The following is a 26,817-nucleotide window of genomic DNA, read 5'->3' as shown; positions in this document are numbered from 1 at the left end:
ATGAGATTAGTTTGGAGAGGGTGAGGGACTGTAAGCAGTGGAAAGACAGACAGCAGGAGAGTTATGAGTGTTAAAAGGTAAAAAGTATTCTTTACCCGGCTCCTCTCCTCATACACTCCCAGCTCTGCCTAACCGTGATAGCTGCTGCATCAGACATTTCACTGAAAGTCATTACCTCTGGCTGTGTTGGGCTTCCAGCCCCGGAAAGCGGAGCTTTGCCACAACGGATGGCCCAGAGGCAGTTATGTCGAAAAAGGGAAGAAAAAAATGTCGGGCCTGAACCTAATGCCAAACAGCGATTGTCTCCTTTAATTGTGCCAACCCAAGTGAGTGCTTGGAGAGAGAAACAGATTTTCAATTTGTTCTCCAGTATAGAGGGGATCAGGTTCAATAAGACACAGCACACTGCCTTTCCGAGCTCTCAGGAGACCCCTGATACTTTCCTCCACGCCATGGTCGATTAGAGCACTTCAACGCCACATCTGGCGCACGCGCTTTCACAAGCGTGCACACGCTCGTGCATGCACCGCAGGTCATCTCTGAGTTCCAATGACAGTGCCCTGTAGAACATGAATAGCATAGGATGTGAATAGCAAAGGATAATGGATTAAATAGCAAACAAACTGGAAAGAGTTGCCAGTTGAGTGGAGACAAAACAGTCGCTAAGCAATGGCTGGAGGTGGTTAACCGAGATCCCATCTCTATGGTAACCACTGAACTGACAGGGAGAAATAGCTGCATGCAAGTTATAGTTGCACCACACACATTTTTCATCAATTAAGCCCTTAAAGCCAGTGTCTCGGATGCGCGCAGATGTTTTTTACTCTGACGTAACTGTGCACACACTGCCGAGAAAGCGCTCGTGTTTCATTGTGGCCACTCGAAGAACTAACTGAACACCTGCCTCCCTCTTATGCCAGATGTAAAACTGTAAGCTTTACGTAACAATGGGATGGACTGTCAGCTATGTGTCAGCAGCGCAATTTAGTTAAAGACCACTCAGTTGTCATATTGTGTGGGTGTCGGAGGAATCAATAATAGGCTTCATGATGACAACAGCCGAGCAAGCTTGTCAAGGAGGTGGGAACTCATCAACACTCTGCCATAAATACAAATGTCGGTGTTGTCAGCGTGACGTGGAATTATGAGGCTCCGTCTATGTTCAGTGTGGTTTGGCGACACTGAGCATTAATGGTTTTCATATTTCGCAAGCACAGCAACTTTAAAGTTTCCCGTTTCGTTCGCATGTTTGTGACGGTTACCACTTCAACTTAAAGAAGCTCATTTGTAATCAGAAGGTCAAGTGGTGTCATGATTTTTCAAAGTGGTATTGTCAAATGTAATGAGAGAAAAAAGACAAATTGAGAGTTTACAGTACATACCTTCTGCGTGGGTGAGACATTAATCATTACGGATAGATATGTAGACAATTCATTTTCCAAAATATGACAATATACAGTATATGTTGTTCTCAAATGGGAGTATTTGCAGCTTTCTCAACATTTAATATCACTGTATATTGAATATTTTTTGGCTTTTGGACTGTTGCTTAAAGATTTCCCAGGTTACAGAGTAGTTATTTGGAATTAATTAATTGGACTTTATACTTTTTTTTTATTTTGCACGATACTCCTCAATTAGTATATATAAAACTGATATCATTTGAGTGGATAGTGAAACCTGTATATACAGTACAATAAAGAAGAAAATTATAAGCAAATGAATAAATATACAAATGAGCTAACAATAACAATTTGGTGAATGTTCAGTGGTAACTTAAAGGTCCTCATTATTATTTTAACAACCCTAGAAAGATTGGCTAAGTCTTTGATATTCTTAGTGCGGGGTACTCTTTCTAATGCAACAGTGCTTGCACTAATCCTTTAATGTTGTTTAATCTGTTTCTGTAATGATTAAAACCATAATATAAATGTAATATATATATATATATATATATATATATATATATATATATGTACCCATACCCATATGTACCCATATATATATACCCATCGCTCAGTTGTCAGTTTATTAAGCACTGCTAGCTAAAGTTAATGTAGTCTAATACAACAACACAGCAATTAATCCTTCCTTTGTGAAGCTGATGATGTCCAGTTTTTTGGTCGTATTGTGTTATTCTGAGAGGCGTTTCTAATATTTAGTGTACTCCATTTATATCAGTAAGGGTAGACAAGACTCCATTGGTTTTAACAGTGTGTACCTAACAAACTATGAGAGAAAATGTGTAAATATGATGAACACAGAGCCCAGAAAATCATATTGTATACAAGCAAAGCACCGAGAACCAAACTAAATGTTTAAACAAAATTAAATTACTGCATCTCAAAGACAGTCTACTTTCCACTGTCTGATTCAAACCCATATTTTTCTGGGTAAATTTAATTATGGAAAACAAAATGGTATGTTTTTTGAAGAAAAAAAAGTGCTCCGTTGCTCATTAGCAGTCCCCACCCCATGTGCTTTTGTAGCTTCAGAGTTAAGTATGCGTGCCACGTTCCAATCTACTTTCCATTAAATGTAATGGAGCCCAGAGATATCCCAGAGATTACGCCTCCAACTCTCTTGGCACTCTCCCCTGTAAGTTCAAGAGTTCGCAGTGTAACTGTGGGCTCTCTATGCATATATTACCCCCACCCCAAGCCCCACACCCCACCTCCGGTGCAGTGAGCGCCAGTCAAGCCGACCCCTTCGCAGTCAGCGTGTAGGACAGAGGAGTACAAAATGTCGGTCGTTGTGGTTTTGGAGGTGCGTTGCACCCTCAGATACACCTCACCGGTCGCTCCTCGAGGTGCAAAAAGAGGGTCATTCCACCTTTGAGATTCTCCCTCTCCCTCCTCTCTCTGTCTCACTACAGACAAGTGAATCGCCTCCACTAAAATATCCCTTGATCTGCCTACACAGCTTTTGTTTAAAAGCTACCAGAGAAAAACCGAGAGGGAGATTTATGTCATCGTGAAGTAGAATATAAGCCTCAGAGTTAGTTTTACTAAGTGATTATGAGGTTACATTTCAATTATTTTTTCATGTCTCTGATGTTGTAAAATGAATTGCATGTTATAAAAAGGAGTTAGATTAATTACCTAGTGTCATGTAAGAGTGGTGAGCGCTAGCCAAACATCAAGATTACCCACTGGGAAGTGAGTCAATCTTGTTGACAGTCTCATATCCCAGAGAGAGGCGGGAGTGTAAAATGGAGAGGATATTAAAAGCTACAAACATGGGATGCTGTACTGAGAATTGATCCCAAAATCCCTCCTCTTGAACGCATCCGCCACTTTGCTTTTCTTCACCTGACTTTCTCATCCTCGGCTCCCATCTTTTCAGTCGTCTGGACAGGTTAAACATCATCTCGTGGCTCCTGCACTGCAGATGGCCACTATAAAGCAGAGGGACCAGAGTCGTAATGAAGACGGGAAATCATATATCCAAGCCCTGCTCGTGTCTCTAATGAGTTTACCTCAAAGGCTGTGCTCACACTGCAGCTCAAAGTGTCCCAGTTTGGATTTTTCCCTCCTTCTGTGACACAGATATGAGGGTTTTGGTGAATAAAGAAAACACATAGAATCAGTCTTTTTTTTTTTTCATTTCTGATGAATATGATCCCAAAATATAACACGCATTGTTTCTGAATTGTGGCTGAGAAACTGCAGTCGCAACTGCCAGGTTATAATTTTTGTGATTGTAGAGGGTCAGTTCACCAAAATTACAAAAAAATAGAAGAAACATATCACTCAAATCTACTGGTGTTACTGACAGTTTCAGTTTTATTCACCGAGGAGGCGAAAAAAACTTTTGTCTCCACCCTGATAATTTGACCTGCTCAAAACATTACAAATTTTACATTTGAACCTTTTTTAAAGGGACTGTTTCTTTGGCATAAAATAGTTCCAATGAAAACTGCTCTCTGCGCTTCATCCTGAGTAACTGGGAAAACAGAATCTTCTATTGTGCTGGCGTTGAGGCTGAAATCTCAGACACACCTGGCCAAATGAAACAAAACTACACTACATGGCCCTAAAATGTGTGGACACTCAAACATTACATCCATGTGTAATTGTTGTGTACATTTCATTCAAAAACAATTAGCATTAGTTTGCTGCTATAACATTCTCTACTCTTCTGGGAAGGCTTTCCTCGTGATTCCTCTAGATTTTTAGTACCTGACTGCACCAAAGCTACCACTTGGTCCCAGGAGCATTAGTGAGGTCAGCCACTGATGTTGGGCCATAAGACCTGGCTCACAGCTGGCGTTCCAGCTCATTCCAAAGGTGCCGGGTGGAGCTAAGGGAAGGGCTCTCTGCGGGCGAGTCAAGTTGTCCCACACCAAACTTGGAAAACCATTTCGTTATGAATCTGGCTCTGTGCACAGGGGTTTCTTTCATGTAGAAGCTGTACAGGACCTTCTCCATCTGTAACCACAAAGTTATAGTGTCTAACAGGAACTAGATCAGAAGTACATAAATATGTGGACGGGGTCTGCATACTTTTGGCCATACAGTGTATCTGTATGGCTTATAAATCTGAAATTGAGCTTTTAAATGAAAGGACAGAGCAGGTCCACAGTACAATGTGGCTGCAATGTCAAAAACGAGAAGAAAAAAAAAACTCAATGTCCTAAACCGAATCACTAATTGCTTAGTGATGGTAGTGGTTTGGTTGTTCTGTTCAGCTTTGAGCACAAGAGTGGAGTTGAGTTGTTAGTGTAGGAGCCAAAAGCGGCTATCTCCCTCCTTTAGTAGTCAGAGATGTCACTCCCATGTCTTCCATTCCCACCGTCCTGCCTCATTGTGCTGACGTGCTCCAGCCTGAGAAGAAACACTAAAGTCCTCCCTCACTCCGTCCTTCCCAAATCTGTCATCAATGAGGGCTTTCGTGTGGGTGATGGAGGCACACCGTGCATTGGCCTGCCAGTCAGTGCCGGGCATTTAGCTCGGGATTGAGTATACTTTGTTTTCCCTGCAGTGGGCAAAGCAGCTATGGAGTTCGTCAGTGGGGACGGAGCACTAATGAAAAGCACTCAGATGGGCAGAGGTGCCCAGAGGTCGGTGTAATGGAGGCGTCCTGTTTCAATGAAGTCTCCCACTGAATGAATAGCTCTCCGCACAACCCGTATGAAAATGGATTATGAGCACCTGGGATATAGCATAACTTTGCTGACCAAAGCAGGAAACATTATGTTCAAATCATTAAACATACAAGCGTTTATTTAAAGCAAAGTGGTTTTGGGAGCTTTTTAATACATGAAGTGATGCAAGTATTCAAGGGAACAGACTTGCTTTTATTCAGTTTGCTGAAACCAAGGCTTCATTTTCTCTCTATTCACCTGCTTGATAGCAGGGATTATAAAACTAAATGAAAGGGTCTGTTTGAAGGATCTGAGGACGATAAAGACTTCAGTCGAAAAACGTTGCTGGATTGTCTGGTGGATAGTGGATAACAGGAGCTGTGACATTTCAACCATCTGTGTGTGTGTGTGTGTGTGTGTGCGTGTGCGTGCGTATGCATGTGCGTGTGTTTGTGTGTGTACCTGTACCTGTACCTGTACCTGCAGATAACAAGGACTACGATGCTTACCTGTCCTACACCAAAGTGGACCCAGACCAGTGGAGCCAGGAGACCCGAGAGGAGGAGCGCTTTGCCCTGGAGATCCTCCCCGACGTGCTGGAGAAGCATTATGGGTATAAACTCTTCATTCCAGACAGGGACTTGATCCCCACAGGAAGTAAGCTCTCTCTCTCACGGCGATGTCAAGTTGTGTCGAATGTTTTGTCACTCGGTGTTGCTCGTGTTGTCAGTGCAGTGGTGATATGCCTTGTTTGGTGTTTTCTGTTATGCATTTGTGTTGTGGCATAACTAGGCCTGTAAGACCATCATTGTTTTAATTTGATCCGCTTTTTCTAACCACCAGCTGAGCTAAAGGGACATTTAGGTGTTTTTCGGTGCAAAATTTTGAGGAGAAAAGAGGAAAAGAATAGGAAAACCAAAACCAGAATGTCAACATTTCGTGTGATTTCTGTCATTTCAGTAGTTGCGCAAACGCAGCGAAACAAGTACCTGCACACTGCTATCTTGTGCCTAGGTGTTCTTTAATTCTGCATGGACTTGACAGTGTATTGACAACCCAAAATCCTCCTAGGATAAAGCCAAGGAACATGTTAGCGGTGCGCAGATACTTTTTTGCCCTTGTTGGTACTTCCGCATTTGCCCGGGGGTACGTGGAAAGATTTGGAGTAAACTACCCAGAAGTAAATAAAGTAACTGAAATGTGCTCCACCCCCACTACGTGCAACATTAAAATTCTTCCTGCACTTAATACATCAGTAATAAAAAGCCAATAATATAATATACCTAACATAACTCTTGGATGAGTGGTTTTAATTTTGCCATTTCAGTAAATTATGCAGATAATAGTTTACCCGCTGTACTTTTACTAAAGAGAGGTTTTTATTGCAGGACTTTCTGAATACTTCTCCCACCACACGTTTGCCGACTCAGTTTAACTTGCTCTCAGATTTACATAATGTTCAGCAAGTAATCTGTAACAACTGCTGAGGTCAGTCCCAGCAGTCCCTTCCTGCAATATGACGTGTTCTGGTTTTTCTATGTGAAAGTGAATTATAAAAAAAAAAAAATGATACATTGCGACTTAACAAAGACTCAGGACAGGTCTGGAAAAAGGTCCAGACTTACTAGTTGGTTCTTTATTTGCGCAAGTATCTGAAGTGCGTTATCTCCACCGTGTAAAGCCTGTGGGAGGCATAATAGCCTATAATGCATACGCAGCATTATTAGCAGAAAGAGCCAACCCTATTATTATAGTCCATGTTCCTGTTCCAGCTCCATACAAACTGTACCTCTGCATGCTGCTGTGTAACGATGTCAGCTCTACAATCAAAAAGCTCTTTATGCATGGATATTAATGCATGTTTTGCTACAGTATATTTCTAATGGAGCCTCTCACCATGCCCCGTGCTTATCTTTGATTAACTCATCAAACAGATGAGTTTGATAATATCATTATGTTATTAGCCTCCATTTGAATACTTTCATCTGCCTGTCTTCCCGTACATACCGCCATTACTAATTATGTTCCTCTTCAGTGGCATTGTGCCAAGGCAATAAACCGAATCACTTGCCGTGATTCTGTGCTCGATGCAGGGGGGACTGTCGTAATATGGGAAAAATGGCATAAAAATGCAAGGATTGAGGAATCTGAAGTGTGCCTGCCACTATTCCAGCCCGGTGGCACAGCTCGCTGTCTTATTGTGTCTGCGTATAAACATTTAGTTCCCATTGGGAATGTATTAGCATCTCAACAGTCGATATGATAAAGCATAATCCACAGCTATAGATAAACACAGTTTGGCCATTTGGGGTTTCAGCATGTGTCAACAATCCTTCTCCTGAGCTGCTGATAAGTAACGTGTTTTAGCACAATATGCTGGATTATTTTCAACATGTTAAGTATCTCACCACAATGACAGATTTCTCATACGTCTAGTGTAACTTCAGTATTTTTTAACAGCAACAGTACGACTCGGCTGAAGTCCTTCCACCAAAATAAAAGCCTTTCCTTGTCTTTTTTATGCTACATATCCCATATTAAACTGGAATAAACTGGTCGGCGCGATTACCGTTTTACAATCGCCAGTGGAACACCGGTGGAGAAACACAGTTTATGCCAGAGCCATGTCCCCACATTGACAGAATTGTTTTTTAATGCTTTTCTGTAAATCTTTTTAATCATACTTTGAATGTAAATATCCTATGTTTAGGTTTCACCAATGATCATTTCCAGGATGACACAAGACTACTTAGAGGTACTTTTTCCCCAGATTTTTAACGCTCGTGTCAACGCAGACTGACACAGACTTTCTGAACAAGTCAATAATATGATTCAGTAATTTTGGAAACACTTTCTAATAAGTCTTAAGAGTTTATAGGTTGTTACTAATGGTATAATTAGCGGTTAATAACTTCTGAATTTATGTATCATAGATCAGTAATGAGCCATTTATTTTATTACTGAATTGCTTTTACTGATCTATGATGCATTAATAAATTATTTATTAACATTAATAAAACCATTAGCTACAACTTATAAAGTTTTTATAAAACATAACTTATTAAAAAGTTTTGCATTCATTACATTATTTTTTTTACATGCATTTACCTGTATTAAAGAATAGTCTCGAGTTTTTTAGAAACTAGATGAGTGGGGTTAACTGCATTATAATGATAAAAACAACTGTCAGTCCAGAAATATATTAAGAAAGTTTTGATGTGATTTATAGCTACACGTGGTCCCACCAAACGGGCATCTTTACTTTGACGACTTTAGACCAAGCATAATTTTCTCTTGTGTATTCAATTACAGTAAAGACAGATTAAATGTGGGAGCCATTTGAAACAGAAACTGAATTTCAGTCTTACTGTGTGTACCAAGTGATATCATGTATAAATACGACCCATCAAACTCATATCAAGACACAATCGGAACAAGAGAGCCGTGAGGTGGGATTTGAGTTGGGAAACGATGTGAATTTTTATGATGATCTTTTAGTCTGTGATATTGTAGATCAGTACAGTCGTAACTGAAATGTCACAGCCTCTGATCTGCCCTGAAGTGTGGCTGTTGCTTAATGGGAACAAACTGTGGTCACTGATGGCGCCAGCAACAGCGTGAAAGCTGGAAGTCGGGATTTCCTAGGCGGTAAATTGCAGCCTCATTGCAAGCCATTGGGTTATTTATCAACTAAATAGAGATAAAACATGGAGGAAAGACGGCCACAAGACTTTTCGTTGACTGGCATGAAATGCCACTCTAGCTGCTAAGCATAGGGAGCATTTCAAATGTTTATATGCTTATGTTTTGTTTATTTTACACCTCAACTATTGTGTTAGATTTAATACATCACAATGCCGAGTACCAACGTAACGCTGTGTTATATCTGTAGTTATTTCTGCTGTGCTCACAAAACTTTGATGCACTTCCTTGCTACCACCATCCTTCTTAGAATTTCCTACCTCCATTACATTTTTTCTACTAGGAAGTTAAAATTTTTGGTGGCTCAACATTTCTTAATGGGCTTTTCCATTTAAAAATTTGAGACAAAATTGTAGAGAGCAGAGCAACAGTGATTTTCTGCCCCATGTAATTTAGCATTGATTTTGTTTTTATGTAGACGGGAATCATTATTACACTTGCAAGGCTTTGATTGTAAAGCTTGTGAGGTCTCTGAAAGGAGGAATTGAATCTATAAAACTATAAAGTGTTACCAGACAGCACCCAGAGAGGGCAGATTTACTCTCAATTTAATCAATTCAAATCATAAAACGCGATGACGACTCATTAGCTAATTATATAGTATCCACTTATCAATTCTTGTTAGTTTTATTCATCATAAGATAAATGGAAAAACTTGCTTTTGCCTGATAACTTTAGTGTAAAACGTAAAGGTTCGAACCCTACCGGGGAGTCTAAGCTCCGGGGACACAATGTGGCAAATTACCGCATGACGACCGATTACCGACAGCAAAGGGATTGACTTGTCACGTTGAAGTAAAAGGCCGAGTTCAAATCCAAGTTTACTCTAATCAGGTCTCTCTCATCACAAAGCCTCTGGCTGAGCATGACATGAAAGGAGGAGTTATTTCTCAGAGATATGGAGAGGACAGAGGGGTGATTTTGCCGTCATTTGTTTGCTTAAAGACCAGCAGAAACACCAAGATATTATTCACTCACACACACCGACATTCTCTTGAAGCACAGTCTGTGTTCACGCACAAACACAAGAGGGTCATAAGCTTTGATGGGGAAGTCCAGTTAATCCCGTCTACCTACTGTCGAGGAGCAACTCTCTTTGTCTCCGCCAAGAAAGGCTAAAAGCAGGCATTAGCTGCACAGACACAAACACACACACACACACACGCACGCACACACTCACACACACTTCCCTCCTCTTCCTGACACCCAGGACAGGCCTGGGGAAAGACTTAATCACATTCATTATTACCCAAGCAGCTGGGCTACTCATTAGGGACGTGAACACTATACCGTGTTTACTGTAAACTCACACTTGTTTTAACTTCAGGTGATAGATGCAAATGTGGGATGACAGGGGCATCTTGCTTGGCTCTGAGTGTTTTATGTTTACGGTCATCTTCTAGGAAAAACCAAGAGATCCCCTTCCGCCTTGTTTTTGTCTATAATACTGTAAAAGTACATCTCGTCGTCAAATGCTGCAGAGGCTGTAGACGTTATTTAAGTTAGAATATGTAATCACATTCTATCACATTTATCTTCATTTTATTTTCATTAAATGTATCAGTGTCCTCATGCCATATCTCTGCGTTAATTAGTGTTACTGTAGAGTTTAGAATTCATCGGTTGTTTAATTTTAACGTCAGTCTTTTTTCAAAAATCACACTGTTTTCCTCTGAAGTTAATTGGATTTGGTTGTTTGAAACTTTGATGAAAGGGAGTGGTTTGGTAAACAGTCGCTATGAGGCCAAGAGAGATATTTTCAGATAGCCTGTGTGATATGTTTCATCATATTTTCATCACCCATTAGCTCCGTGTAGCCTCGTGTACAATTAAAGTCGTCTAGATTCAAAAAATACGGTATACAAGCAAGTAGAAAGAAGTCATACAAACAGACAATATGCTTTGCACTTGGGCCGATATTTATACAAAGTTATCTATGTCTGTGTCTGTGTCCGTGTGTCCAGCCTACATCGAGGACGTAGCACGCTGTGTGGACCAGAGCAAGCGACTTATCATCGTCATGACGCCCAGCTATGTCGTGCGGAGGGGGTGGAGCATTTTTGAGCTGGAGACCCGGCTGCGCAACATGTTGGTGACCGGCGAGATCAAGGTTATTTTGATCGAGTGCGCCGAGCTGCGCGGCATCATGAACTACCAGGAAGTGGAGGCCCTCAAACACACCATCAAGATGCTGACGGTCATCAAGTGGCGTGGGCCGTCCAGCAACAAGCTCAACTCCAAGTTCTGGAAGCAGCTACTCTACGAGATGCCCTTCAAGCGCATGGAGCCCCTGAGCATCTCCCACGAGCAGGTGCTGGATGTCAGCGAGCAGGGCCCTTTCAGCGAGCTCCAGACCGTCTCGGCCATCTCCATGGCGGCAGCCACGTCCACCGCCATGGCGACGGCACACCCGGACTTGCGCTCGACCTTCCACAACTCTTGCCACACTCAGATGAGGCAGAAACACTATTACCGTAGCTACGACTACGACCTGCCGCCCGGCGGCACGCTCCCACCGCTCTCCTCGCTAGGCAACCAGCACACCTATTGCAACATCCCCATGACACTCATCAACGGACAGCGGCCACAGTCCAAGTCGCCACGCCAGCAGAGTCTAGAGGAGGCCCACGGCAACAACGCCATGTTGCCTCTGCTGCCCAGAGAGACCAGTATATCCAGCGTCATCTGGTGACAGAGACGGTGTCGGGCGGCGTGGACTGTGGATCCATATGATGTCCGTCACGAGAAGGACTCACCACTGGCACTTGGACTCTGAAGGCACCGGAGCCAGATGAACCCGAATGGCACTAAGCTACTTGTTGCTGTTGAATTTGCACCAGGAAACAACAGGGGGAGGGAGGGAGGGAGGGAGGACGAGGTGTCAGACACACTGGACACTGGACATTGGTGATGGAAATGGTGGTAGATATTTTTTTTTGTTTTGGTCTAATGAGAGCTTTTATTGAAACTGAACAACAAAAAAAGAAGCAAGGAGAACTTTTTTTGTATGCCTGTATAAACACTCACGTAACACAAGCCAACACCTATGATAATTTACCCAGAGAGTCAAGGAATACAGGGTCCTGTACATACGTTTTTCTAATTCTTTGTAGCATCAGTGTTTGGGACTTGTTTCTTCTTTATGTTTTACCATCAGTTGGGACTCTTTTTTTTTTTTTTTTAATTTCTTTTGTTTCAGTTTTGTACAAAAGTGAAGCAATGGCCTGTGAGATGTATTAGTTAAACCGTTGTTACCTTTATCTTAATTTCTTGGCTGGTGTAGTTTATGAAGCTTTTACTTTTTTTTTTTTTTTTTTTTTTGGGTGAGGGGGTTCGAGACGCAGCCTTCGTGAGATGAGAACGATCTGATTTGGATTTCTGGGGGTTTCAGCTCGGCCGGCTGCTGTAAAGGTTGAGAATCTGGACTCAAACAGAATATGCAAAACATGGAGCCCACGGGGGAGCGGGGAAAAGATGGGTTACCCGGAATCGATTGTATTCGAACGGCTTTGGAAAAGTAGTATCTGCGAATGGGGATATGAAGAAAATGGTGCTAGGCTTCACATCTCTCTGTTTCTCTCAAGATAACATTTACTTTTAAAAAAAAACGACCTTGCTATTTACCTTAACAGATGACTATATCACCGAAAGTTAATTATGTGTATTATTTTATGAAAAAAGAAAAGTCTATTTTTGTAACTGAGGGATATTTGCTTAGAGGAGTTATACCTATAGAGATACAGATAGCAGGAATCGAGGAGACATAATAAAAAGAACGGTGTTTTGTAATATGAACCGCATAGAAAATCGCTGGGGCGTTCACTAAATGTGTTACCCTTATATTGCAAGAGGAAAAAAAAGTTTGTTTGTGTTTTCATCATTAGAAAGAGGAGTTTTGACATTTCCAACACACAATGGATGGCAGCTCAGGAGGCTTTTTATGTCCATTGATTTTACAGTCATTGCAGAGGTTCACGGTTGATTTAACAAGGATGGAGCTACACTATCGATGATGTCAGTAGAGGTGGAGGAGAGGAAAGACACGACATCCGGCGTCACCTGAAACATTTACTGCGACTGCTTTCCTCCGTAGGACCAAACAAGGCTGTCCAGGGCTAAACCGTTATCTCTGTTATTCATTTCCTCTTAAATGACAGCTCTGTTATTTGTTTGCCATCCCCTTTGTCAACGGAAACGATTTGTCTGTTGAGGTGCTCTCTCAGATAAATAAAATAGGGCTTTCGCATCTTGGTTCTGATCACTTTTGAGTGGGCCCTGGTTGCTTGGCACTGCTGTGGTGACGGGAACGTGAGGAATATAAAAACAATGAAGAGTTTCATTCCAAAATAAGTCTCAAATGCCTAACAACAGTTGCTGACTTGATATGATTAATGTTTAGTTATCAATATACAAAGTAACATTTTAGAGGATGTAAAACATTATGTTTTTGACCTATCCACCAATAATCATCATGGGGTGGATTCTCTGGAAAAACCATTAGCCTTTTAAAATGAAACCCTTCCAAATAAGATGTAATTAACGCTTAGGAGAGAAGAGAATGTATTTAAAAATGCAAATTGAATCCTGGAGTATATGTAACTATACAATAGAAATGCTACTAAGAGCAAGTTAGACCAAAGCAAGCTACAGTGAACCATTCTCACTCTCAAAACTTTTTTTCCCCCCTCTGAGCGAAGCTTCCATGCGATCGGTACGATTTCATCAAACCATACGAGACAAGAGCTATTCTCATTTATCCACTCAGACTGGCCCGTGTGCTTACTTCTCCTGTAGTCGTGCCGTTTCATTTGTTTTTCCAGCAACTAACCTCATACTAAAATACCTAACACATCTCATAACGTAGATGTTTCATTCAGTGCCAGAAAATACGCAAAAGGTAGAACTCGTAAACAACAAAGAAAAATTGTGGGGGGTTTTTTCCCACCTTAGGTTATTGGAATCTTCACGTATTGCTTTCTGATTTTACTTTTACAGATTATTTCAGAACAGGCCTGTTTTTTTGTTTTTTTTTTTAACATTTTTTAAAGTTTCAAAGTGTTTGCTGACAGTCCTCTTCATTTCAAGATCTTTCAGTGAACCTATAGATTATAGCCAGGCCTGCATTTATCCACCTCAATCAGACCTTTCCCCCCTATGAAATGTAAGATGCGGAATATGTTCAAGAGCATCATTTCCGAACACAGGAGTGCGTTGCGTTCTTTGACGTGGCAATTGTGTAAATATAATCAAGACAATAACGTGATTAAGATGAAGACAATCGAGTCATATTCATGAAACCAGTGGTCATTATTCACAAGGCCTCTCAAAGTAGAAGAAACACTCATCCTGACTGGAGGTTAACACGTAGAATCGATGAGATTTTGACAGGAGTTTGGCATCAGCGCTCCTGCTTTGTGAAGCTGTGTGAATACAAACGTTTGCATTTTCTAAGTGGGGCGATACACATTTTAGTTTCATGAGGAATTGAACATTTCATGGCTTTGATGATAAGGATGAGGATGATGATGATGATGATGATGATGTTGGTGAAGAATAACAATGACAATATATAGCACAGAATTATTCCAGGCACTTTCACGACTCTTGGGACGACGTCTCTCCTGTTTCTGATTTATTTTCTATTATGTATCTGCAATGTTCATTAAAAGAGATACTGTTATTATTAATAAAACAACATTTACGGTAATGTCATTTCTCAGTCCCTGTGTGTGTGTGGGGGGGGTTGGAGAGTGAGAGAGCTGTATTTGTTTGCTGAAAATGCCACCTGGCTCGCTTTGTTTATGGAGCGACGGCATATATTGCTGACGATGCCCGGATCCCATTTCCTGGCGGGGAGCCGATGCAAGCCCCAGCCACCATAACTCTAACCCTCTCCCGTAAAACCTTGAAACAACAATCAATACGTCTCCTTATTCCACGCCCGGCCTCATTTTAGAATAAGACTAAATCAGGGGAGTCAATGCACTGAGAAACACTTTGAAACCCTCCATGTCCCGATTGTTGTTTAACCTTAGTGCACTGTTGGCCGCGGTCACACAAACGGCTGGCACAGATCAACTCCCAGAGCAGGAAATTGATTTGTTGTTTAGTATATTTGAATATATTTAAGAGTTTAAATTTAAACTTTAACAGTATTGGTTTTAACTGAGAACAATGCCTGATATATGCAGCAGCGTAAACATTTTAAACTGTCAAGCTGTTTCTGGAATACAATTGAAAATGCAGCGACTTGCCTGCAGGTGTCTGCTTCATGTATAAGGCTTTTTAACTGGGAATTAGTCGACTGAAAACTACAGGCAAGTTTGCTCAGTAAAACTGTCGCATTTAATGTCTCTAAGAAAATAGGACCCCTTTTCTTCAAGCTTGCTTCCGGGCAGATAAACACTTCTTTTCTTTTTCCTCCTCTTCCTCAGAGCACTCTGCCCATAGTGCAGGCATTTACTGCATTTTGCTGCGATCAAAGCAACGGCATTGGAGAGAAAAGAACAACCAAAGGTATGCGGGGAGGAATCGTGAAATACTGCCAGACGGTGTTAATGACTCTCAATATGCTCATCTTGAAAGAAGTCAGTAACTTTTTTTGTTTTGGTATGAACTGCTAGTATTTGCCAAAGTAGAAAACACCAACATTATCAGCAGTACTTATTTTGACTATTCAGAGAAATAATCAAATCTCGGTCAAATTTTACCACCATGACTCCGTTCTACAATATAATCTTTGTAGTTGTTGCTGGAAAACCTGTTAGAAAGAAATGTACGACGCAAGTGGGGCGAATGCAGCTGATTTCTCGATGTCAGACAAAACGACCCCAAATCGAACTCCGCTCTCTAGCTTTGCACTGAGCTTTCGACCATATCGCTTGATCTTTGTTGGCAGGAGGAGTTTGATCGTTTATCACGGAGAGGGATCTACTCAGCTGCTCGGCTGGCATGTCAGCGTCTCCACGACAACAGGGCGAACCCCATTTGCTGAAGACTGTGTGGTATGGTTGAAAGGTCCAGAAAAAGCTAGTAAGTTGCCCCATCCAGACTTCTACCTTGACCACAACCACACAAAATCCGTACCCAATATAAAAAACTGCATAATCATACCGTTTGTCGATGGTATATTCTTAATTATCTTGTTTCTAAAACGATGTGATGAAGCCAAAGACAATGTTCCACACTCTGACCTAAATCTGTCCATCTCAAGGCTTATACACGATGAGGATTGAACGTTATCGTTTTCTCTCACAGACCAGTTGAGCGAACCTTTCCAGTTTGCAGCAGCAATATCGACAAACCTAAATCTTTCCTCACAGGTGAAAGAGTCAGACTGCTGTTTCCTTGTACAGAGTGGAGAAATCACATCCTGCTGCGCCGCGTCTTCATACGACTTGAAGCACGAGGTTGCCTGGGGCCATCTTGTTTGTCTGCCACCACGGCTTTAACGTGAAGCTACATTCAAATCGCCTGTGAACACCGAAAGCCGCCAGATGTTTTCATCTGAGCCGACATGTTGCCATATGCTGTGTGAGTGTGTGTGTGTGTGTGTGTGTGTGTGTGTGTGTGTGTGTGTGTGTGTGTGTGTGTGTAAAAAGGGGGAGCTCAAAAGCTTTGGCACTTTTTCCCCCAAATGAAATCATTTTCACTTCATTACAGTGTCACGGCATAATGAGCTCCCTGACCAAAAGCATGCGACGTGGGAGGAAAGTGGCGACATTTGCCGCAGCGAGAGCAGATCAGGCTACGAGTGCACACGCAGTGTGCTTGCACAGATGTTTTGTTTCTTCCTCTGCCTACACTCACTCGCACACACGTACAGACTTATTGGTGAAGAGCATTACTCACTCTGGCAGGTATACCATGCCTCTCCATGCCCCACAGGGCCTTGTTACTCGGAGCTCCTGTGCTCTGTGCCCCGTGTGACATGTCCTCCACTCCGAGAACCGGGCCAGTTGTCTGCGCATGGATAGGTGGCAGTTCAGGCTGTGTGTGTGTGTCTGTCTGTTTGTGTGTGTGTGTGTGTGTGTGAGCTGAAAGCATTTGGAAAGTGGATGCAGGCAGCTGTTAACCCAGTTTTGGAGTAATTCTGAGCTCACCATGGTTCAGCACGGCATAATTGCCTGAGCATGCGGTCGTGTGTGTGTGTGGAAGATGCACGTCATGGATCAGCGATCACTCACTAAGCCCTTCAATTTACTGTTGCCTCCTGCAAGAGCAGCTCCGCCTTTAATTATTTATTAATTTACAACAGTATCGATGTCTCTGTGGTGAGACTGGGTGTTGATTTGACTGTGGATACGGCTGGCTTATCGAAGGACACACTCCACTGTACCTGCAGCCGTTCACATGTCTCCATTGAACAAATCAAAAACGGCAGGTGAAGTCATATTAACTTGTGATAATCTGCATTTTAAAAAAAAGTGACAACACTGGCTTTGAGCCACGGCCAGTGTCTGTCCTCCAGGTAAAAGACACAGAGAGGAAAAACTGGGCCCCCTCAGGAAATTCAAAGGGAAACGCTGCCATCTGCTGGACGCTCTTCTCCCTGCACCTCGGCCGGCTCAGTCCCTTGCAAGGCACGCTGGGAGGTAAGGACCCGATTTGAGCCGTTAAGGTGAAAGTGGGGGTGACGGGTGGACCGGTCGGTCACCAAAAAAGTCCCACACATCTTTGAATTGCCCCACTTGAAATCTCCTTGCCATCTGAAACCTTTAATTTTTGGTGGACGGGGGTCTGTGCACAGCCGTTGGATAAAATGCTGCTATAACAAACAAAGCACTTTTCATGGTTCACAAACGGGCAATGATTTTTATAATATTATTTTATTTTGATTCTCTGAATAACAGCAAGCACAGGGTGAACATGTAACGGATATGCTTTCTTTTGTTAATTTGTGTCCACATGCTGTGAATCAAATTACCAAATGAGCTAAAAATTAATGGATCCACGGAGCTCTTCGGATCCACAGCTACATTCAATCACTCCTCTTGTCTGCGTGTACTTGGGGACGTGGGGCCGCGAACGACTTTTATGCAGTTGGGACAGAAGTCCCGGCTCGGCTTAGAGTATGTCAGTGTGTGACAGGTAAAAGCGGGTTGACGGCTTTTACAAACCCGTTCACCTCCCCCTGGCAGGTGAGTGGCGGTATCAGTATCACTCGCAGTGTCGTAATATGGTTAATTGGGAATTTGCTTGATTTCGTTTAAAAGAAAAAAGATTTTAAAAAAAGGAAAAAAAAAAAAAAGAAAAAGAGTCACGCCAGGTGTGTTTGCAAAGAATTATGGGTAACTTCGGGATGTTCCGCTGCGGCTGTTTTGGGATTTATGTGGCAAATATTTGCGCTGGTAAGCACCTGTTAGTAAAAAACGTATAATATTTCTAATCATATAATGTTTATAAATAGTTTTTGGTTTTGTTTTTTCAGTTTTGCTTGAACTTATGACACGAAGCTAAACTGTTTTGATACAGTGTGGTTACGACGTTTGGCGTTTAGACCCAACGGTCCACGGAGGGGGAGGGGGAGGGGGAGGGGGGGCTAGGGCAAACGAGCCGACAGCGATAGCATTAAGCTAGTTTCTGTCCCTAATCAAGAAGGAAGACATGTCAGGTGTGAAAATAGTAAGGCTGTATCTGATAAAAACCGACAAAACATGCGGTGTATGTAAGTTTAGAAGCTTCCTGTTTTAACCTTGCTATTCAGTTAAATCGGTTTACGGAGATTTATTGTTATTTATTTAGGCAATTAGTTCGTTAAATAGGGGCCGCGCCCCTTAATGAACATATAATCCAGTTAGCCAGAGAGCCGTCCGCGTTCCTGGTCCCTGGACAGACGGCACGCAGTTACCCTACAAAATAACAAAGTCCGTTGAAATGGGATCAAAACATCCGGAGCAATAATTTAAAAAAAAAGGCAAAAAGGTTAGTAAAGACGGGGCAGAGTTTTTTTTAATTGTTGAATTGACCCCAGTCTCGCTGTACTTTTGCCAGGCAGCAGCATACTTTAGCTTAGTTAGCACCACCGTAGGTTGTTTAGTAATCACGCAACAACTTTTAATATGTGACAGGTGTAAATATGCCTGATGGAAACATTATGTGGTACATTATGTACTAGTGAGAAAGTTTTCCTGTCTTAAACGACATCAGATGTGATATCGCATTGTCAGAACTAACTAGACAGGGATTCACGTAGTGCTGCAGCTCATGATTTAAAAAACAAACAAAACAAAAAAATTCAGTTTATCTGCTGTTGATTTTCTGTACCGATTGATTAATTGTTTGGTCCATAACATGATAGAAAAAACTGAAAATAACATTTTTTTTGGTTTCCTAAAGCACAACCTGATGTCTTCACATTTCTTATCTTGTTCAGCCGACATCCATCCAAAGATAATGTGTTTACTATCACACAAGATAAGAAAAGCAGCAATTCCTTACTTTTGAGAAGCTGTAAGTAGAGAATGCTGGATGTTTTTTTTCCTAAGAAATGACTTCAATTATTAATTGATTATCAAAAAAGTTGCTGATTAATTTTCTGTCGATTGACCAATCAATCAACCCATTGTTTCTGCTCTAGACTCATATCTACAGTTATATTGCCATATACTTATTATAGGTTAGGGTTAATTTGTGAGGAGTGCACATTTAGTGAGAAGTATCCATTTATAGGATCCGTGACTAGTGTGTATTTCTGAGGTTTTGTGTTGAAGCACACTGGCTGTGTTGTTTGTGATATGAGATCCTGCACCAAAAGGAAACTGCAGTGATCTCAGACAAGCTTAGCTAGTGTTTGACTCAGTAGCTGCGAGGAAAAAAAAAACCTTAATTCAAATGCTTGGAAGATTGTGGCGCTAATACTCAAGGCTAAGCTTAAATGTCTGTTGCTGCCTTGAAAGGCTGCATCGGAAGGAGAGTGAAGCCCGGAGAGAACAAGCTCAGAAGCTGCGCTCAGTGTTTCCTCATTGTCATAAGCAGTGCAGTTGCGAGGTTGGGAACTTTTTCGACTTTGACACCTGACTTGGAACAATGCAGAGTCGGTAGCCGTGAGGGGAAAGATTGAAAGACTTTCAGAGAAGTCCCAGAAATGTCAAGTGGTCGTTGTGGTTAAAATACTGTATTTTTTTCAATACGCAGTAAAGTTTTAATGTCATTTTATTTAGACGCTCGGAGAATATGCAAATATCTTTCTAATAACATCTTGTAGTCATTAAACTGTATTTAATAAGCTACATTGGCCTCGGACTGAACTGAAATTACCAGTTGAAGATGAATCAACAATGCGTTTAGTAAAAGTAATTTAGCAAGGAAAATATCAAACATTTACAGTTTACAACATCTGAAATATTAGGATTTACTCCATTTCTCTTCCTCTTATAACATTTTAAAATCTCTTTGTGTTTTGGACCTAACAGCAATATAAAGACGACACTTTGGCCCCTGGCAAATTGCGATGGGAGACTTTCATCACCAGATATGACTAATTATGAGAATAATTGTTATAATAAAATATCAACTATTAGGAAACCTTTCAGTCCAGTCTTGATAAGTTAAGCTTTCAAATAACGTGCGATCAAAAAATGAACCAGTTGTTTAATTTGTGTTTAAAAAATGTGCAAGTCACTAAAATCACTACAGAGAAAGAAGCGGGTGGATCAGCACTGGCCATCATTTTATAATCAAATCCAGTATTGGGTATTAAAACGCCTCTTCAAATTGAGACAAAGATGGAAAATAAGTGCGCACCAAGGGGGGAGAGTCAGCATGAAATGTTAATTCACATTATGAACACAGTGTGTCCCAGTGCCTTAGGAGGATTAATCTGTAGTATCATTTTCTGTGGTTTAATACATGCTGGCATTTCCCAGGTAACGGCATCCTCCGACACCTGGGAACAGGAGGAAGAAGAGGAACAGCTCGGCGCCGGTTCCCGATGATATTAATGAAACGAGGCGCCGAGCCAGTCCTCGCTGAGCCGAGATGTATTTACTGAAGCTTTCAGAGGAGAGAGATGGAGCCAAAACCACCGGTGTGTTACAGTGTAGCCTGTCTAGCAGCTGTTTAAATTGGCACGCATAACTTTTTTTAAGTGTAGGACCGGTGATAGTGTGAACTTCTTTGTATGCGTGCACTTGAGTTCAAATACGTTAGGTAATAATATCAAGAAAGTGTTTTAAGAGCTGTGAAAAACATATCTAACTTTAAGCGAGTAGTGACAATTATGCCTGTATGCAAACGTTAAAAGGGGGAATAATCTGGATTTTATAGCCCTAAAGTGACCACAATATCTCTTCTATTAGCATTGTTCATTAATCCCTCTGACTCACTTGCCAATAAACAGGTTTAGATCCAACAATTACTTGACCTTTTATAAAGCTATATTTGTTCGTAAAACCTCCGTGCCTGGTCACAGGCAAGTTAAATATGCTTTCAATCACCAATTACATTATAGATTCTTGTACATTCACCAGTTTTTAACACTTTTTTAACTGCTGTCCTTTTCAGAAACTGACGGGTGGTCGTCTCCGCCGGGCAAACTGAGCGTCAGTGGTAGGAACTGCTTCACACTTCTACTTTGCTTTCAGCAGCAGCGAGTCTCTCGCTTTGTTTTCCGAATGTAACTTTTCAGGCACATGGGATCGCACGAGGCAATGTTTGCTATTAATGCTTATAGATTGATATTGCGTTGGTTTTTGTCTTTGGTCTGATTGTTACATTAGCTCCACTGCTGTTTGTTTTGTGGAGGCAGGTGCTCTGTAGCTGTGGTTGTTTACAAGCTATGGGTTGTGTAAACGGTTTTACCTGGAAGATTGTGATTTTCTGAGAGTGGAGTCTTGGGTGTATTCAGCCGAAGGAGAAAGGAAAACCACGTGAATTAGATGAGCTGGACTGTGACGCCTTTCAGTGTTTGGACAGATGTTTGTTAAACTTGTGTTATCAAAGTGTTGCTCATACTGAGAGTGCGCTGTTCCCACACTGCTGACAAGCAGGCTGGTTTCAAGGGGTCTTATCTTGGTTTTGGATCACTGCATAATCAGTACGGGATTTGTTTGGGCTGTTGAGAAGCTCTGGGCATCTCTGAATGCTGGCCTTCAGTATAAGGAGTGGAATGTGCCAGAAAAGTAACAGCACAGAGGATTAAATTCATCTTTGTCACTGTGTCACTCAGTCTTTTTATTATGGTCATTGTTTCTGGAGTGGTCCTCAATGTCGTCACAAAACACAGAGTCATGATGTAGAGCATGTCTGTTTTCATCCACCAATATTCATAATGTGCAGGTGATGCACTGAGCAATGAAAACTGATAGTAAACTCTACAAATTTAAAAGGAAAATAAAGACAGATGTATGAATATATGATTAGCCTACATGAAACTCAAATCTCGCTTCTATCGTTCATTCCCAGACTTCTATCTTTATTTTAGATTTTCAGTCTACCGCTCGTAAAACATAGCGAGCACATGTTCATCTACGCAGCTCGTCCCGGTCACGGGTCTGAAAAAGAGTCCCGCCACTGCATCCGGGTCCATGGCACGCAGCGTGTTCAGGATCGCGCGGAGTCTGCTGAGCCGGCCGGCGTTACCGCGGTGGACTGTCCTCACGTGCTCGTAAAGCGCACGCTCAGCCTCTCCCTGAAGCGCCTGGACGTACTCCCGACACTCCAACTCCAACACCTCTACGGGACAGAGACACAGGGGGGAGAGATACAGGCTGAAGTTTGATGAATCGTCAAACAGAACCAGAAATTAAGCATTTGATTATTCGGTTATTTAAATGATGTGTGTTACACTAACGGCCCTATAAAGACAAGGTGTGCCATTTCGAAAAAATAAATAAATAAATACAATTGTGAATGATGAAGTCACCATGAACGCAGCCTACTATGCAGTTAAGCTGGTATGAATATTATAGCCTAATCAGATAGATATTTAGGGTACTTTTTGAATCCCAGAGGGAACTGGCAACGTTGCAGCAGCCACTTCACATGGACCACAAAAACAGTGAAGTAGGTAAATAACTTAATACTGTGCAATGACTAAATAAAGTATGAAGATAAAAATGAGAAGAAAAAAAAAACCAAGAAAAAATAAAGAGGCTTAAGATAGACCCGTAGCTATACTGTGCTGACTATAACTGCACAATGATGGTAATATAATGTATAATAATACACTGTACATGGGTGCAAATGTGTGGATTATATATAGAGCCGCACAAACGCTGACAGATGAGAATAATCTGACATAGAACACATGCGGTACATTATATAATAAATAAAAAGTCCAGGTGAGCAGTCTTTGTGTCAGAGGAGTCCCCTCTCCCGACACAGACAATCCCTGTACGCAGTGAATGTACCACAGACTGTAAAACAACACGTTAGAGACCGTAGCGGAGCCACACGCGCGAAAACTACGCTCAGTCTGTGCTAAACTATGAGCGTGAGCAACTTTTAACCATGTTATGCTGTAAACCCTGACAGCCGAGTACTGTTTCTTACCCGGGGTGAACAGTATCGCTCCTTTCAGAAACACATACTCTTTAACGCTGATCCTCAGTCCTCTACACCCGACCAGAAACATTTGGATCCCCTCCGCGTCCCTGACCGGCACCCCGGAGTCTTGAATCTCGGTCGGAGCGCACAGCTGTCGCTCTTTGCTGTGCGTTAAAATCCTGTATAACAGACTGGGCTGGGGCGTCTCCGGCGTGTCCAGGTCCACGGATTCCTGCACCATGCCCAAAACCAGCAGCGGCGCCCAGCTCTTGCGCACAAGCCGCATCTGGTCCCCCGCCGGCAAACCCCGGAAACACGGTACATTTTTCACAAACCTAAAAGTTTTCGCGAGCACCTCGGAGGCCGCTTTGAAAACCCGAATGGCCACCAGTTTCCTCTTGGAGGCGCAGAAGCAAAGCTGGTGCGCCGCGGATGTCTCCGGTTGTCCCCGCGGACACGGAGAGCCTCTGTTCAGGATGCTGTAGAGGATGCTGCTCCGCGCTGTGTCCTCGCTGGCTTTACACCCACAACACGACATGACGCTCGTCCAATCGGCCCGATTGATTATGAGCTTGTTTTCGAGATTATCATCTTTTTTATAGACCAGACTTGCGGCACCGAGACTCCCTAAATACCCCATAAACACACGCCCGGTCAATATTTTCACAATAAAAGCGTAACAAATTAGCAGCGAGTAAATGTGCAGCAGTAATTCAAACATCAGTTCTCCAAACCGGATTGATAAAGGCCGTCGTACTTTAGAAAAAGAATGTGAAAGTATGGGCAAAATTTTTTTGTTATAATGTACTTACATAATCTCTTGAAAATATGATAAAAATCAATGCATTAATCTTTTATTATAGTGAATTCTCTACATATGTAATGGTGGTTACTGCAGAAGTCATGGTTGTGTTTACTTTTTCATTACTAAAGTTTACCTAAGTTATGTTCTTAACTGAGCTGTACAGTCCAGTGGTAAATTATTTACTTTTATTTTTGGACTGTTGCTAAAGTAGTTAGTTCATTATCATTTCCAGGACAATACATTTTACTGTTTGTGTAACATTGAAGTTGGTTCTTCAAGTTCCCCCTGCCTGTCCTCGTTTTACGGGCTGCGCTTGTTAGGGAATGGTAAAGAGTGCACCAGTACACTCGGTTGAGCCGAGTCTGATGTGAACCCCGAGGGAGCGTGTTACTGTGTTTTACACGTGGGTGTTGATTAAAAAAGGCAATTGAAAGAGAAAGTGTAGCCAACCCATAGCCCACAACCCAGAGCGACTGAAAAACGCTACGTAGGTTAACTTCCAATATACTCAATCATTGTCGTATCCATTACGTTTCATTTCGGTTAACTTTCAATTTAGTGATTTTAATTGAGTATTTTTGATGTGTGGTAAATGAAGGTTAAGCCTTAGTTTTGAAAGAGAAGACAACATCTATTCTAACGCTGGCTCGCTGTAGCTGGCTCGATGCAACGTTCAAATTGGATTACTGTAGGCTAATAAGTAAAATCAGGCTGACCCGAGACGCTGAGGGGCCCTGATCGGGACTTGATTTGGCAGCCCTTACCACATTGTATTTATGCACGAATCATCAGTCATCTATGTGTTTTGCATAGGAACACCGTGTTCTCGTTTGTAATGACTGCAAGAGACCTGTAAAAGCCGGCACACAGGTAGGAGCTTATTCTACATTCCGAGTTTCATAAATTTAAAGAAGGTATAAATCCCCCCTGCTCAGGTCTCAGAGTGTGGTAGGATGTCAGATGGGGGGAGTATGCTAAATCCTGTTTGTCTACGCAAAGCAAAGTCTTGCAGATTGGTCTCAGAGGGCAGGATAGACTCCCGTTAATGTGAGATTCTGTTTCATCCCGTTTCTAGTTATCTCCATTGCCTGTTAGATCCAGATACGGATTCAAAAACGCATGCGAGCAGCCAGTGTCTCCGTCTGTCTCTGTCCTTGAGAAGGAACCGCTTATTCTAAAACCTTGATGTGAATAAATATAATTTGTGCCGTGGTGATGTTCAGCCAATCCGAATTTTATCTAATTAAAATCTCATTTGTGGATTTTTTTTAAACCAGTCAAACCTGAGTGACAAATTACGTGTAGGATCAGTTATCTGGCTACAAAAAATGCCTCTTGAAAACAAAAGCGAACCATACGAAACAGACTTTGAAGCACGTTTTTATACGTTTCGAAGTGTGGTTTAAAAGTCCGCGGCAGATTTTTAGCACATAATAGATGATGATGATGATGGTAAAGCTGCTCAAATTCTAGTTTGCACCTTGAATAACTTCTTAATTAAACTGCCTATGCCCTTAGATTTGGTTGGACAGTAAACACTGAAGAAGGGGTATCTCTGTGACGTTTGTGTGGCGCAGTGAAAAAAATTACACATCATTTTTATCAGGCTGTGTTACTGAGTTTCAATTTCACTTCAGCTGAAGAATTAATGATCCCCTGCCGCCCTTCTGAAGGCCCTGACCTTTTGGGCTTGTGAAAACCTTTTGAAAAATCATCAGAAAATCAAACCCCCCTAAAGGCTTATTTATATATTACATTTAAATTCAGTGAGGGCAAAACGAAGCAGTAAAATGGGCCAGTACAGGCTAATGCTCACTAGTTTGCAGGTCTAATCTATATATTATCAGCCGCTGGTTCAGAGTTGCATTATGCAGTCTGACCCTGTGCAGCCTTGTAGGTAACGAAATTCATTTTTACAGAATATATGTGAGATTGTCTTGCAGTTTTTGTATGAAGTCTTGCAGCAGAATTCTCTTTTTGTCTCATTGTGAAGGACAGTTTTTTTTTGACTGTGAATCTAAACACACTCGATTGTGATTTTTCAACAGAGGAATGTAGCAGTTTGAGTTTGTTTCCAATTCCCCAGTTACAGATTTAAAGAGTCAGAGTGACCCAAGCATAAAAGGAAAGCTGCCTTGGGAGTGTAATTACCTGACAAGGCCAGACGTTTCTCCTTGTACAAGAGTCTGTTTCTATAGTAACAAAATACAGCCGAAAACATAGGTTTCAATTCAAACCAAGACAAAGCACGATGATTCCCAGACATAAGAGGGATGAGTATTATGCAGAATTCTGAAGGAGTTGGACAGTTTTCATAAAAGTTTTTGCTATTAGGATCTTTCAATGTGTTTCTCAGTTTTGGTCGTGAAGAGTTTCATTCATCATCAGGGCCAGTGCTGAGATAAGCCTAAAGTGAAAATGTGGAAACCTCTCATTTTGTTTCAGTTTTGTCTTTATAACCACTTCATGGGAAGAGGACCTTCTGTTGAAATGCACAAAGAGATAAAAGCAAAGGCCGGCATTTTGAGGCATAAGGGTCTGACAGACAGGTCTCTCCCGCAATGTAGATTTGTGTTATACCGCTTAAAATTCAAATCTTAATTTGAATGTGAAGGACACATAACTTCTGTAGAAACTTAGAAAGTAACAGACATGAACAACTTCCCCAACAAAGTTAGACATGAACATCTCCGTTCCGTTCGCTTGCTTTCCTTGCGTCCAAGTAGAAAATTGTAAT

At 41.7% G+C, this 26,817-nt stretch overlaps 2 protein-coding genes across 9 annotated transcripts in view; one reads left to right on the top strand and one right to left on the bottom strand.

The window, feature by feature from the left end:
• LOC120797900 (interleukin-1 receptor accessory protein-like 1) overlaps positions 1–11,635 on the top strand; it is a 288,213-nt gene extending 276,578 nt beyond the window's left edge. For all 8 annotated transcript variants that reach the window (XM_040141657.1, XM_040141658.1, XM_040141659.1 and 5 more), the window contains 3 exons: positions 5,573–5,743; positions 7,797–7,841; positions 10,753–11,635. In XM_040141657.1, the coding sequence (XP_039997591.1) occupies positions 5,573–5,743; positions 7,797–7,841; positions 10,753–11,480 (944 nt within the window). In that variant the 3' untranslated portion in view covers positions 11,481–11,635. The remainder of the gene's footprint in view (positions 1–5,572; positions 5,744–7,796; positions 7,842–10,752) is intronic.
• A 10,317-nt stretch (positions 11,636–21,952) lies between these two features.
• On the bottom strand, positions 21,953–23,842 carry LOC120798327 (nuclear receptor subfamily 0 group B member 1-like). Its single transcript, XM_040142554.1, has 2 exons — positions 23,282–23,842; positions 21,953–22,462 (listed from the first exon to the last, which is right to left on the bottom strand). Exons 1-2 carry the CDS (start codon positions 23,811–23,813, stop codon positions 22,221–22,223), a joined length of 774 nt encoding a protein of 257 aa, XP_039998488.1. The 5' UTR covers positions 23,814–23,842; the 3' UTR covers positions 21,953–22,220.
• Positions 23,843–26,817: the final 2,975 nt, after the last annotated feature.

Source organism: Xiphias gladius, chromosome 13 (assembly GCF_016859285.1).
Source record: "Xiphias gladius isolate SHS-SW01 ecotype Sanya breed wild chromosome 13, ASM1685928v1, whole genome shotgun sequence".
In the NCBI taxonomy this organism is placed as follows: Eukaryota; Metazoa; Chordata; class Actinopteri; order Istiophoriformes; family Xiphiidae; genus Xiphias; species Xiphias gladius.
Note: the sequence above shows the minus strand (reverse complement) of the source record. Positions and strands in the feature narration are given on the sequence as shown.

Bases quoted from the DNA above. Each gene is read 5' to 3' on its own strand.
- LOC120798327 (XM_040142554.1), bottom strand. From the start codon at position 23,813: ATGTCGTGTTGTGGGTGTAAAGCCAGCGAGGACACAGCGCGGAGCAGC. The intron at 22,463-23,281 runs GTAAGAAACAGT...TCTGTCCCGTAG, and splicing joins AGCGATACTGTTCACCCCGG to AGGTGTTGGAGTTGGAGTGT.